Here is a 15131-nt window from a genome sequence, read left to right as displayed (position 1 = left end):
ATCCCATCCCCACCCACCCTGGGCCAAAACTGTGCAATGAAGATTTTTCATGCATCACGTTCCCTTTCTAAAGGGGCCAGTATAGGGACAAGTGGATGGTCTGTGGACTCGGTTCAAATCCTGGCCCTACCATGATGTCAGGGGCAAGTTTTTCAGTCTCTGGGCTTGTTTTATGTCATTAAAAAGAGGGAAATAGCTCTTCCTGTTACCCTCATCAAACCTCAGACATCCCCTTTTCCACTTTTCCCTCCCTCAAATCTGCTCTTCTTCAAGTCCACCCTAAAGTGTTAATAACTTAATAGTTGGATTGCATTTTAAGAAGCACCCATAGAGGCCGTCCTTAGGAACTTTATCTCTCCAGCAGCAGGGAGATACAGCTCAGGTGCGGGGGCGGGGGCGGGGGAGGGTGGTGGGAAGAGGTGGAGAGGGTCTCCAACACTATGGAAGTAGCTGTCTGGAACGTTTCCCCAAAGCTGGCTCTGCATTTAACAAAAGCTGGTTTCACAAGCTCAGTTAAATATGAAATCCCAGCAGGCCTTGGCACTGAGTGTGGGGAGACCCTTAGAACAAAAGCCTTAATTTCCTTTTCCTTCATTTCAGGTGCTCACACACATAGTTAACACTCAGTGAGCACTTCCCGTGTGGTCAGCAGCCATCACAAATTTGCAGAGAAGACCTCTCCTTTGTCGGGGTGGATTCTTACAGACTAAAATCTTCCATGGCCAGATAAAGGTGGTGAAACAAGGGCTGGTGTAATCTAGCACCCTACAGACCTAAAGAAATTAATATCAAACCAAAAGAAACCAAATTTCATTTTGCCTTTTATTTACGAGTTTCATTTAAATATCTCTAATAGTCAGAAAATCAATGTCAAATAAGATCATGGGAGTACAGCTTAAAATACAAATGTCAGTAAATATTAAGGAACATGGTTAGTAATTTGTCCAAGTAAATGCTTGATAACAAATTATTTTCCAGGAAGCAAGTTCAACATCAGGTGCCCAAAGTATAAGGGACGGAGCTCCAGGCTGCTTGGGAAATGGTTGCACAGCAGTCCTTTCCCCCTCGGCGATGCACGAGGCTGCTTGCATGACAGCTGTACCACCAGGCTTTAGACCCCAGCTCCAAACCTACTTGGGCTTTTTCCACCAGGGGAAGGAGTCATGTTCAGAGACAAATGCACCACTTTAAGATGAAACTAGGATGGCTCAGTTCCAAGATACTCTGGTTTAATCTGGGAAGGCAAGGCCTCCCAAGAACTGTCAAATGAAGATAGGTTACCAGGGACCGATGGACGAAAGAGTCAAGCCAGATTCATTCTGAACACATATTCTTATTCCATACAATCCATTATTTTCTTCTTTAACTGACTCAAGTTCAAGCTGTTTATATTTCTCTTATGCCTAAAAGGGTGCCAGCTCAGTTGTGTTTAGCCTGAACTTTTACCCAGTGTGCCCAATACTAAAGACCTTTTAGGCCAATCATACTTCTGGAAAACTGTGTTTATATATTAACATACCTCAAAGTTCACATTTTCATTATAACACATTAGCTTTTTTTAATATATAACAAATTAGCTTTAATGTTACAAATAATATTTCAGCAAACCCAATCTAAGTAACTTGACTGAGGCTACTAACCTGCATTTAAAACTAATACAATCTTCTCAACCATTTTGACCAATTCCCAGTTAGCGGAGCTGTGATATTTATACATAAAACAATATCTAAATTATGCCAATATTACAAAGTTTCTTCCCTAAAATTATATGCAATTTAAAGAACCAAAGCATACTTTATTCAAGGTATATCCAAAATATTAAATGTTCAATCTTATTTTTTAGTTGATTTTAGATGTCTCAATATGGAAATCTTTACTAAAAGGAATAATAAATGCTTTAGAAGACTGACAAGTACCACCATACCCCTCTCAAATTCCAGTGTCCTCTGACAGTAGCCCATGTCTCAGAGAGGCCACAGACACCAGAATTGTGGTCAAGGAGACAGACATGCTGGGGGTTAACCAGGAGACTCTCCTTGGAGCATTCATGGAAAGAGCTGACAGAGTTCACAGTAGAAAAGGGCAGACAATAAACTGGCCTTTCTTCCATCTCGATATACTACAATTAGAAAGCGGGAAATATATTAGGCAGAGAAAAAACACAGATAAGCTTGGAGAAGCAGGTGGGAAGTCTGTATTCTCTCAGCTGTCCCGCAAGTTACTGAGTCAGACGCATTTTATGACCTTTGCTAGGCTCCAAAACGGGATTCATACACTCTGTAATCCCTGTAAATGCTCCGACGGTGTGCCAGGGTTTAGCTGACATAAAGAACAAAGGATGGCAGACAAGCAGTCTTCAACTTTAGCAACAAACCTTCATGCAAGCACAATGGCAGTCATTCACGTTTTATTTCTCAGTTATGATCCAGGAGGTCAAAAGGAACACTAATGATTTCAGAATAAAAGGACCAAGGCTTAAGCACTGACTGGAGCTGAAGCCCAATCACTGAACAGCTGCATTGGAAAACAGACAGGGAAATGTCCCCAAGTTAAAAGCACTCCAAGACTTGAATGAGTATCACTGGGACGTGAAAAGTCAAACTTGCTTGTTTCTTTCAGTGGATGGTACAAGGTGGAAGATGAGAGGGATCAACTAACGTAGTGCAGGAAGACAGAACTGTCAGCTTTGTGGGATTATATTTGTGTTTCCATTTAGGGACACATTTCCTGTTGTGTGAATGCCGCAGCATTTCACGAGAACACGAAATTCTTTCCCCCAAAAAGGACCCACGTGGTTTAATTTGAAATAAACACAAAGACTGTGCTGCCCACAGAAGCCATTACAGGTTGCAGTTTTATTTTTGCCCCAACTCCTATACTAAATATGGTCTGGCTCCTGAGGAGAAGCCATGGCGGTTTATCCCACAGTCTTAGGGCAAGCATCCCGTCTGACAAATCTCCCTCCTTCTTCCCCACTGCCTCTCGGGACACAGACAGGCAGCCCTGGTTAGTGACTTCTCAAGCTCTTCATGTTTTCACCTGTCCAGATTTGGGCTGAATCTTAGGTCCATAATCCACTGCATAAGCCAGTCCTGCCTGCACATCTGTCACAACTACCATATTACACGATTGCATTTTTTCCTCCCCTATAACCATTTGAAGAGGGAGCCTTCTTTCTGGACAATATTGCGTGCATATAGTCAGTAGCAGTGGAGTGAGGGAGTTTGGCAGAGCAGAGGTAGGAATATTAGGTGGAATGAACAGAAGAACGTTTGAGAGGTATAATCAGAAAGGCTAAGTGCTATAAATAGCCCCACAGAGGCTAAGCCCTGGAGCATATTTTATTAATGCCGGGAAGGCGAGGAGTTAAGGCTTAGATAGAAGTTACCTTCTAGTATGGCTCAAGGTTCAAGGGGTGGGACACAGTGGAAGGTATCACAAGTGGCACGAGTCAATTCATCAGCTGGTCCAGAGGCCTCGCCCCTCTCACTCTCAGCTGAAAACCAAGACAAATCATCCCAAGCATGCTTACAGCAGGCCTGTTTGCAAGTTTGAGGACTGTTTTAACATAAACAAAAACACACCAGGATGCAGCATCACAAAATGTTTTCACAAGTATAATCACACAAAAAGTTAGAATATTGCATAGAAAAGAGTATTCTCTGTAAACCTAGGTCTTAGTCATTTAAAAATAAGTCCGCGATTGTAAATTGAGGAAAACTACCAAGTTTGCAGATTCTGCACAACATCAGGAAATCCCGAAGTTCTTCATAGTCTTAGGACGATGATTACATTTACCCTTTGAAGGCTCAGGCTGATGATGGCTTAACGACAACAACGTCTTTATAAAAGGACTTTGGCTATGGGCCCAAGCCAATTCTATGGTCTCAATGCTCTGCCCTCTCTATGCAGAAGCGGTGACCAAAACACACTGTGGCATGAAATCACTGCTACTGTTTTTAAACCGAGCCTGGCTTTTCCTCACGTCAGTCTATTATTAAGCCCAGCTACCTCGGCCTGCCTTTTTAACAGTAAGGTCTGAATAGCCAGTTTAAGAGTAAATGAAAATGTCTTAGAAAAGCATTTAAGTTAACCTTGGCAATACGGGACACTCTTAACCCCCTTTGTAATATGCGTCAATTGAGTCTGAGTTAAAATACACCACGGTGACAGTGATGTCATCCCTGTACATCCTCGCCAAGTCCTCTGGCAAAGTCAGCATCGCTGTTAGCCGCTCCGGTTCCATCTCCCCATACTCATTGCTCCCTATGGCGTGTCTGATCAGACGCGTGGCTGCATTTTGGTCGGCCGCGCACAGCCCCTGGGCTCTCCTCTGCTGCAGCAGGCTCTGCATGAGTCCTAGGTTGGCGGGTCTCTGGGCCAGGTCCGGCTTGTGCCGACTTGCTTCTGCCAGGTGCTCCACCACCAGCCTCACCACATCCTCATTGTCCAGCACGTCCCACAGGCCATCTGAGGCCAACACAAGGAACTTATCCTGGGGCCTCAGCCGGTGGTAGGTGACCTCAGGCTCAGCAGTCAGGTAGGGTGGAGTGTGGTAGTGTGGGGGGGTGAACTGGTAAATGTTGAGGGCCTCGGTGTCAAAGCCCCTCTCCAGGACACTGCGCTGCAGCTCTTTACTCCACTTCAGCTGGACATCCCCGAAGGCCCTGCAGGGCATGAGCACGCCCAGCAGCCTGTTGTCCACAATGACTGTCCTGTCCTCTGATTCAGGGTGCTCCCTCTTTAGCCGTGACAGCTCAGCTTGGTTCCAGGCATTGTGGTCGCGTGTGAGGGGCAGACAAGACCACATGCCATTGTCCTCCTGGACCCCAAGGATGGCCCGACAGTCACCAGCGTTTGCCACATGCAAGTGAACTCCATCAACATGGGCCATGCAAGCTGTAGCCCCAGAGAAGGCCACCTGGAGTGAAAGGTTCCTCGTCATCTCATCTTCCAGGGGGGCCTGGACTTCCAGCGAGATGTCAGAATCCAGTCTCTGGAAGGAATACATTAATGCTTCCTTAATGTTGAGTCCCATTTCCATGTGCAGGTCAAGCAGTTCCTGCCAGTAGACACGGAGGTGATCAAGGTGCACTGACGTGACATCCTTGTAGATACTGTCCCCTGGGTGCTTGAGCCATTGCAGGATGGGCATCAGGGGCTTCATGCTTTCCATGGCTCCCTCCATCCGCTCCAGGGTCTGCTGGGACATCAGCGACACCGCCACATAGTAGAAGAGCCTCTCGCTCACTGCTTGAGCACATGCATGGCCACCATGTCCATCGAAGATGCCAAACATCAGCCCGCTGGTCTGCAGGCAGGAAGCCACACCTCGCCGGTCCTCCACTGGGGAATTGGCAGCCAGTTGGTTGCTCTCAAACCGTAACACTGAATTTGGGGCTCCACTGACGAGGTCGAGGATCTTGTGAGCCGACTCACCGGCTCGCAGCACTTCATTTACCTGCTCAGGGCTGAGTTGCAAGTGGAAATCGTCTTCCTCTGTTGACGTGTGTCTGTAGGCTTTCTGCAGGGCAAAGCCACTGCACGGGGCACTGCTCTTCAGGGTGCCTGGTCCCTGGGAAAAGAGTCTCCATCTTGATTTATTTCTATTTGAGGCACACCTTGAATACAAACGTCTGCCCCCTTGTAACGTGGCAATGCTGTTCCTTGCAGAATTTAAGATCCAGAAGGGCAAAGTACTTGACATTTTGCAGCGATACCGGCAAATGTGTTCCTTCCGCAAAAGGGGCTTTCTTTAAACCTGAAAATTAAAGAGTTGAAGAAAATTCAAATTTAATTTCTTAAAAACAGACTTCTGAAAACATTTATTTTGCTACCATTCTGAACAAAAGTGTTTTAAGATAAACTTTAAAAGAGTTGGGTGGTTCTGTGAGTTAAGTGACCGGCTTCGGCTTAGGTCGTGATCTTATGGTTCCTGACCCTGAATTCCTGATTTCGGGTTCTCTGCTGTCAATGAGGAGCCTGCTTTGGATCCTTCATCCCCCCGCTCTCTTTCTGCCCCTCCCCTGCTTGTGCGCTCTCTCTCTCTCTTTGAGCTCTCTCTCTCAAAAAACAAAATTTTAAAAAATAGTAAAACAGTTGACTAAATTCAAAATACTTAAGCAAGTCTCCCTACCTCCCATTACAACGCATAAATAACATTTCAGAAAATGAGAAAAACAGGATTTTTATATGCTCTCCATTCATACAGAGCCACTGAAGGCTTCCCCACAGAACTCACTCATTGCTCACAGCTGACCCAGGGGCCCCTTTATATTTTCCTTCCCAAATATTTCCCTTGCCAGAGCCCAGTGTCTAGCTCCCAGGTTCACTTTCCCCAACAGACTGTAAGTGTTTATTTAAATATCTATCTGCTTCTCCACTAGTCTATACGCTCCATGAATTCAGGAACCCTTACTCACCAGTGGCTCTCCAGCCCCATGCAACACACAACAGGTCCTCAAATACTGGCTAGACGCAGCATTTCCAAAGGCCCAACAGCACACCAGGTGTGACACCAGCTGTCTAACATCAGACACACTGCTTCACTTGCCTGAGCTCCAGCTGTCTGTCAGGGGGATGGGAATACCCATCTTATAAGGTTTTGTGAGGATTCAATGAAATATGATCCTTCTGCTCCAAAAAGGTGGTTATACTTTTATCATTAAGTGACTCCTCTGGTCACTCTGTATACATTTTTATACAACTGAAACCACAACTTACAATCTATTTTTTTTTTTTCTTTTAAGCATTTTATTCATGATAAAGACATTTCAGGGATGTGTACTACCCTATTTTGGCATAAACAATCTCAATTTCCTTAACTGTTCTCTATTGTTGTAGATTTAGAAGTCGTTTCTACTGGCTATGGATAAAACACCAAATTGCACTGCCTTATGCACCAACCTTTTCCCTACTTAGGTTTTAATCTACTTATTTCCCAAAGGAGGAATCAGTAGGTCAAAGGGTGTAGACTCATAATGCCAAACTGATCTCCAAAATGTTCACATCTGCCTCCACAAGGACATGAAGGGAACAGTTTCCTACCACCTTCAACAGACGCTGAGGATACCTCTTCTTAGACAAAAAGCAAAGCAAAACAAACAAAAAAACCTGCTCTATTTTCTATTTTCCCGGGTGACCTAAGAGGAGCGTTTCCCACGTGTTTTCGGATTTCGTTCAGGAGACCTGCCCTCTGCCAGTTTGTCTGCTGGGGCACTGGGAACTCTCAGAACTGAGGACCGTCCTCCTCCCCGCCAGCCCACCCCGCTGAACTTGGGGCAGGAGCGGTAGGTCAACGCCCACAGAGGCCGCCTGGCACCTCCCACCCTTCCAGGGCCCTGCAGAGAAATCAGGGAGCAGCGCCGGACGCAAGTTGGTCCGCCGCAGCCGGGACCCAAACAATTTCACGTCCCTGAAGAAAACACAGGTCCCAAGTTCAAGTCTCGGCCCCACAGCCTCATAGATAAGAGTGCGATCTCTGGAGTCTATCAAGCCCGATCGCGCCCGTACCCCGGCGCGGCCACATCCCTGAGCTCCAGCTTCCCAGCCTGTAAAATAGAGAAATTCAGTCGAGGCGCCGAACTCACAGAGGTGCTCCAAGGGCTAACGCAGCTAGTGCGTGTGCCGGGGTCCGAAGCCAAGGGTCCTTGGCGAGTCCGAGAGCCCACGTGGCGCGTGCGCGCGGTGGGGTGACCGTGACTGCGGGCCCGCCCCCTCACCTCATTTCACCTCACCTCCGCTTTCCACCTCATCATCTGAACCGATTCTGACGGCCGCAGAGGGCTGGGCTCCGGGGACGCCCGGCGGGGCTGGAGGGGTCCCCATCCTGCGATCGCCCCCTTCCCTACCTCGGACCCTCGCTCCCCACTCACCAGCTTGCGCCACTGCCACCGGGTCCGTCCCGTCAGTTCCACGCCTGCGCACAGTGCTGCGGCTGCCGCCACTCCCGCCTCACCTCCTTGAAGCAACCCCTTGTGCAGATCCAGATGGAGAAGGAAGCATCCTCTCTCCAGCTCTTATTGGTTCACCTGCGGAGGCGGGCCTTTGACGGACAGAAGAATTACCCAATGGCTGAGGAGGGCGACAGGGCAGGCCGGGCGGGAGGAGCTAAATCCAGTTCCTCCCCACCCATCCGCACCCTTCTGGGCTCCGACCGTGGGTGAGCAGAGTTCCCGGCTACGCGACCAGGCAATCAGGGACCGAGCTACCCCGCCACCTGATGGCCCACACTCTGCACACCCCGAACCCAGCATCCTCTCCAATTCTTTACTGTTAGTAATGCCGCACGGTTTCCTCTCCTTTGCTTTGCCCACCAAATCCAGACCTCTCTCCCAAGCGTCACAGCCTTGTGTTCAACCATTTGGACGCCTTCCTTTGGAGGCCCTATGTACGCCTCGAACACATCTCGCTCAGAACTCACCTTCCTACCAAACTCGCCCTTCCTTTCCTACCCTAACCCAATAATGGCCCCACCATCTTCCCAGATAGCCTCAACCAGAATCCTGGGAGTCTTAACTGCTCCCTCTTTCCAGCCCCTCTCCTGTTATCTAATCCTGCTAATCTTATCTCCTGAGTATCTCTGCAATCCACACATTTGCCTCCAGCTACCCTATTCCAATCCTCTCATCTGGTCTCCCTACGTTCACTTTACGACTCAGCTGCTCTTCCTGTACGGAACAGGCAGTGACCCTTCTAAAACTCAAACTCCTGCTCTAAAGTTTTCATTGGTTCCCAGGGGCCGTTGGGCCTTCAAAAGACATTTATATTGATCTGACCACTGACAGTTACTAGAAATGGTTACTGGCTGGTAGGTTGAGAAAGACTGAGAACCAAGACACCAGATAACCCCTCAGTCCCTCGTATTGTGGGATTGCAGTTATCCCCTGCTTCCTTATTATCGTAAGGCAAGTACAGTCCTTCCCTGGAGGCAGAGACCAGAAATGCCACTTGGAGCCCTGAGAATGTAGTCTTCTGGAAGCGAGACACACTGGTTTACCTGGAGAGCCTGGCCAGCCCACCTGGACCCGAGGACATGCCTGCCATAATACCGCTCCTGTCAGACTTGCATCTGGTTTGACGTTTATACTGCCACTCACCCTTGGCCCTTTCAGGAAGTTTTCTGGTAAGTCAGAATTTACAATATCTCTCTTCCTGGATATTGAGAAGGCTGTTTCAGACTGAAAGTAAAGATAACTCTAAGGCATTGTAAATAAATGGGCGTAAGTTTTATTTTTAGGTTTTGTATAGATAGTTCATTTGGGGTGACAAAGGGTCATCCTTAAGGACAGAGTCAGCACAGTTTAATCAGTTCATCTGCAGGCATTTATGGGTGCCTGAGGTGACTACTGGAGGCACACAGATGGCTGCCCCCACCACACTTTCCTGAGAGAAATTACATCGCTCTGCTAAGTCTGAAACCGCAGAGTTTTTTTTAAGTTACCACACACAACAATTCCAAAGTAAAAATGTATCTTTGAAGATTTTGTGTGCACTGGAGCTTTCGTTTAGAGGCTGTAGCTAGCTCCGTCACCAACATATGATGGCTAGCCCAAGAACCCCAGCCAGTCTCCCAGTGCTTCTTGTCTCAAGGTCTTAAAAGAAGAAAAATGAAGGAAAAGGTCTGATCTCTCCTCAAGAAAGGAAAAGCAGCAGATCAGCTGTCATTTTCTGAGGAAATTTAAAAAGATTCAGCCTCAGTCAAAACCAAGCAAATAAGAATTAAAACAAGATACTGGTTTTTGTCAAACAACCTGACAATCATTAAAACAGATTAGTACTTCATGTTGGTGAGTAGGCATTGCCTTCTGGGCAGGTAGGAGTGTAAATTGAGGCTACCCAATGGACAGATTTTTGATCCACTAATTCTACTTCTTTTTTTTAAATGTGTTTTATTTATTTTTGAGACAGAGACAGAGCATTAGCGGGGGAGGAACAGAGAGAGAGGGAGACATAGAATCTGAAGCAAGCTCAGGGTCTGAGCTGTCAGCACAGAGCCCTACTCGGCGTTCAAACCCATAAACCTTGAGATCATGACCTGAGCTGAAGTTAGACAGCTTAACTGACACAACCACCCAGGTGCTCCAATTCTACTTATTTTAATTTACCCGAAATAGGCAGTCAAAGGTAAACATTAGAAATTTTCTTTTTCTTTTCTTTTGAGAGAGAAAGAGGGCACAAATGAGTGAGGGGCAGAGAGAGAGAGAGAGAAAGAGAAATTTTCTACAGTAAACATACACATATATTACTCCATCTGGCATTTCTTGTATAATCAAGAAGAAGAAAGAGGAGGAGGAGGGAGAGAAGCAGCAGCAGCAGCAGCAAAACTATATTTTAAAAAACAACCACAGACCTAACCGGAGTAGGGAGTTAGATCCCTTGGATGATTCTGGCAAAATTCCCTGATTTTATAGCCATACAAATAGGGGCTTCCATGGAATGTTAGGAAAGCTGGATCTGAGATTATCTTGTGTCAGGAGGAACTGAGAGAGTAGCAGATAGCTTTTTGTCCAACTGTCAAAACTATACATCTAGGCCTGATATCTGTAAGAGTTTGTAAAAACCCCAGATATCTTTCTTTGTGGCCGAGCAGACGTGCTTCCCCTTGGAGCAGTTCTGTGACCTTAGTGCTCCCCAGTGCAACTGAATAAACCCAGAAAAGCCTTCCTGCTGATCTGAGCACATCTGTGCCCTCCGACAGTCGCCTCACAGACCAGTGTCATCCTAAATCAAGTAATTCAACTTCACCACCTCTGGCCAAACAGGTGACTTTTCCTCGCACTGTCTCCTCCCACATTGACCACGCACATGGACACACGTGTGTGTACGCACCCCCCCCCCCCCCACCTCCCCAGGGCCCCTTTTCCTTCAGAGGGAATGGTAACGGTAACAATTCCCTGCAGAGCAGCAACCTCAAGGACATATTTCACAAGTCTTGAGGATGATAGTGACAAAGGCTTGGGAATTTTTTTTTTAATGTTGTATTTATTTTTAAGAGACAGAAAGAGACAGAGTGTGAGCAGGGAAGGGGCAGAGAGAGAGCGAGACACAGAATAGGAAGCAGGCTCCAGGCTCTGAGCTGTCAGCACAGAACCTGACTTGGGGCTCGAACTCATGAACTACAAGATCATGACCTGAGCTTAACCGACTGAACCACCCAGGCGCCCCATGGGAATTTTTAAAAAACACAAATCTTGTCTCAGCCCTCCTCTCAAACCTGCTCTGAAGCAACAGAGCTTGCGGGCAATTAGGAAGCCTCAAAGTGGTTGTGTTAAGCTCCTATCTCATAGAGCCAAAGCTAAAGATTTCCCTTCACTACAGGAGGATGGGCAGACCCTTTGGGGGAAATACAACCTGTGTTTCTGTCTCTTTAACGCTTCTCCAAACGCAGATCAATGTCTTTCACCTGTTTGACAGATCAGCTGCACCCAAGGCTCTGATGATGTAGGCCAGAGGTCTTCCCCTGTGACCCCAAAATAATCATTCCCTTTTCCACCATCATCCCACAGCTGTCTCTACTCAGACTTAACCACTGGCATGCCCAGAATTTTCCATCGTCCTCAAGTCCCAAGCCTAAGACCCAGTTCTGGCACTTATTTGCTGTGTGATCCTGGCCCAGTCACTTACTTCCTCTCTCTGGGCCTCTGTAGAGCTCCTCGCTTGGAAGGGGCAATTTTGTGGGCCTTGTACTTGTCACTAGCACTCCAAGTTGCCTATGACTCATATTCTTTCTTGAAAGTAAATTGGGAATGGAGCAGAAGAACAGCTCGAGGGGTCTGGTGTGGGTAAGAGGAGGCAAGAGGAAGTTGGAAGACAGCCCTGGAGCCCCTGGAGGCGCATGGTTTTCCTGCTTTCTCTTGAAGCTGCAGGGTATGGAATAGGTTCAGTCAGCAAGCAGTGGGCCTGTGGCGTGGCTTGTGCTACCCTGTGACATTGTCCAAGAAACTGAGGGTGCCCAGCCGCTGCTGTGTGCCATCCCTGCGGAGGCCCCACCCCCGGTACCTGGAGCACCCTTTTCAGGCCCAGGGGCAACTCCTTGAGGGACCAGAGAACACAGTGAGCTAGGTTCAGGGGTGGGGGGTGCAGTGTCACTTGAGCAATTGTCCCCAGCATCCAACAAGATGCCAAATGTGGGGTTGGAAAGGCCAGGAAGGAGCTATTAGGACAGGACAGAACATCAAACGAAAAACCAGATTACAACAGAGAGTTTGGTTTTGATAATAACGATATTTCATGTATGCGTTTCTTCTCCTCTTTTTTCCTTTGTGCATGCCTCTCTGCGTGCAAAGAAAAATCTAGCAGGACACATGCCGACAGTTAACAATGCTTATCTCTGGGTCATGAAACTTTCACATTCTTTCCTTTTCCATGTATTTCTTTATATGCTTTTTTTTCTTTTTTAACATGCAGCATGTATTTAATAATCAGGAAAACCCCCAATAATGTCTGTCCCACACACTTACACCTAAGAGTGGGAGAGAAGAAGGCAGAGTGGGCTGTTCTGGGGCAAGGGAGGCAGCTAGGGAGAGGGGTGGGGACCAGAGGGCTATTTTATGTCTGGAAATCAGGGAAGGTTCCTCTGATAAGATAGGCTTTGGAGAGAGATCTGAAGGAAGTTAGAGAGTGAGCCTGGCCTATCTGGGAAAGAGCATTCCATGGAGAGAGAACGGTAAGGACAAAGGTCTTCACCTTGTGAACCAAGGGAAGGGCTTGAATTTTATGGCCAGGGCTGCCTGCCCCATCTCCAACCCTTGGGCCAGAGCTGGAAAGAACTTGAGATCATCTCACCCACGCCTTCTGAAAGTGTGCTCCATGGAGCACCATCCCAGAAAATGTTTTGAGAGAAAAGAAGCATGTCTCTACTACCCACCCCTGGAAGAGCTTCACAATGAACAACTTAGTTAAGGCCCTGAGAAATGGTGCAGTAAAAGGAATTCATCCAACTTTATTGCAGCAATTCCAAACATTTCCCCACGAACCTCCTTTTTGCTCTAAAATCCCATCTAACAGAACCCATGTACTTCATGAGATGCCCATATACCCGAAGCACAAAATAAAGTCCAGAAACCTGAACTGACTTCACCAGGTTCCTGGGGGTCCCACTTTAAGGTTGTGGCTAAGAAGAGTCTGGGTCCTACTCTCTGGACTCACATCCAAGCCACTCTTCTAGAAACTTTCCACATTTAATAGCCTGAGGGGCCAATTTGAGCTTCTCTGAAGCCAGAGGAAGAGTTCTCCTGAGGGAAGACAGTTACCCTCTCAGCATACTGTATTTTTGTTTAGCCATCTTTTTATTTTAATTTTTTTAATTTTTCTAATTTACTTATTTGTTTTTGAGAGAGAGAGAGAGAGAGCGTACACACAAGTGGGGGAGGGGCAGAGAGAGAGAGAAAGAGAGGGAGACACAAAATCCAAAGCAGGCTCCAGGCTCTGAGCTGTCAGCGCAGAATCTGACTTGGAGCTTGAAATCCTGAACTGTGAGATCATGACCTGAGCCGAAGCCAGATGCTTAACAAACTGAGCCATCCAGGCCCCTCTTGAGCATTTTTTTACACCTGCTTTTCCAAAAGACAAGAGCCTCCTCTAGCACAAAGCACCCCATGTAATGTGGTGGTTTCAGAGGCTGGACTGCGGGTCAGGCAGACATGAGAACCCCAGTGCTGTCATTAACCGGATGCATGACTTGGGCAACGGACCTCAGTCAAATTTAGAGCCTCTGTATCTCCATCTGCTGAATGGGGGCAGCCATTCCCATGTATGTTGTGGGGGCATATCCCTCCTCCTAGCTGTATAGTGACTACAGAATGGGGGCAGAAAGGAGTATGTGAGGGTGCTGAAGCAGAGCTGTCCTCCTTTCTTGGCTCTGAAGCTATTTCTGTCTGAAGAACTAGGACCTGTCAATGTAATCAGGGCACCCCCATCCCCAGGCTATGCTGGAGACTGGGTCAAATTTAATTCAGCCTTTTATTTTCACACTTACTGTCGATTCCCAGGGCAAAGCCCCTGCTGTTCCCCCCCTCCCCGGAGTGCCCTCCCCATCCTCCATACCTTTGCCAAACAGTGGGGCCATTACCTCAGGCCTCCACATGCCCTTTCCCCAAGAGCCCAGTGGTGCTCAGTGGCACTGACAAGTTGCGTGCTTCACCCAGCACTGGAGGCCCTGGACAGCAGAAGAAGCAAGAGCTGAAGGTGTCAAGCAAAGCAGGAGCACAAACAGCAGCAAAAATATTTTAAATATTTTGACAAGTGGTAACCGGCTGGGCAAGGGTTCTTTCCTAGCATGGCTAGGCTGGGCTCTTGCTAGTGAATACGAAGATGGACCAGAGACCAAGCTACAGGCTCACACGTGGCCACAAGGGGGCGTAAATACACTGCAGGAAGCGCCTGAGCATCTCACTGCCTAGAGCTGGTGGAGGGAGTGTGTGTGTGTGCGCACACTTGTATGCATCATTCCACAATGCTTATTGTGATACTGTCATTAGTGGGGAGACCGACTAATGCCTTTCAAGGAGCCCGGAGAGTGGTGGCATAGACTTGGTTCCAAGGTAGGCCAATCCGGCCCCAGCTCCAACTATGTGACCTGGAGCAAGTATCTCAATCTGATCCTCAGTATCTCATCGGCAAAATGGGAATAAGAATGGTACCCACTTCAAAAGGTCTTGGGTCAATTCAGGAAATGAGTTAATTAAGTGAGTCAATTCATGAAAAAAAAAAAAAAGACAATTCACGGATTGTGTTCACTGGTGGGTCATGCCACAGGCACATGGAGCATGTTCTCAGGGTGTCCAAAGGAAGGTGCCTTAAAATAATAGGTTAGTTCATATTTTATTAAAATAAAAGTGTGATGAGAGAAATCAGAATTATGTTTACCTTCCTTATAGTTACCTATCAGTTTAGTATCATCTTGTACTGTTCTTATATTTAATTACATATGTGAAGGCCCCATAATCCTTTCAGTGTGTGGCTTAGATGGGTTTTCAGCTCATGGAGGCCCCCATCGGGACTGCAGCTGATGGGGTCCCTTATGGCTGTTAGGAGGTGCAGTTCCTGAGGGGGCTCAGAGTAGTTGAGCAGGTATCCATGCAGGGCCCAGGAAAGTGTAGGTCCTGTGGCCTCCTACGAAGGAAGACTCA

At 47.3% G+C, this 15131-nt stretch overlaps 1 protein-coding gene across 4 annotated transcripts; it reads right to left on the bottom strand.

Moving 5' to 3' along the window:
* Nucleotides 1-808: 808 nt before the first annotated feature.
* On the bottom strand, nucleotides 809-7995 carry PDP2 (pyruvate dehydrogenase phosphatase catalytic subunit 2). 4 transcript variants are annotated; one of them, XM_019455698.2, is made up of 2 exons: nucleotides 7875-7995; nucleotides 809-5761 (listed from the first exon to the last, which is right to left on the bottom strand). In XM_019455698.2, the coding sequence occupies exon 2, from the start codon at nucleotides 5705-5707 to the stop codon at nucleotides 4115-4117; it is 1593 nt and encodes a 530-aa protein (XP_019311243.1). In that variant the 5' UTR covers nucleotides 5708-5761; nucleotides 7875-7995; the 3' UTR covers nucleotides 809-4114. The 4 variants fall into 4 exon arrangements, with proteins under 4 accessions (XP_019311243.1, XP_019311245.1, XP_019311244.1 ...); XM_019455700.2 differs by lacking the exon at nucleotides 7875-7995 and adding an exon at nucleotides 7737-7848; XM_019455699.2 differs by lacking the exon at nucleotides 7875-7995 and adding an exon at nucleotides 7590-7715.
* Between the last annotated feature and the right edge of the window lie 7136 nt (nucleotides 7996-15131).

The sequence above is a fragment of the Panthera pardus genome, unplaced genomic scaffold (assembly GCF_024362965.1).
Source record: "Panthera pardus isolate Hobbes unplaced genomic scaffold, ASM2436296v1 HiC_scaffold_19, whole genome shotgun sequence".
NCBI classification, from domain to species: domain Eukaryota; kingdom Metazoa; phylum Chordata; class Mammalia; order Carnivora; family Felidae; genus Panthera; species Panthera pardus.
Note: the sequence above shows the minus strand (reverse complement) of the source record. Positions and strands in the feature narration are given on the sequence as shown.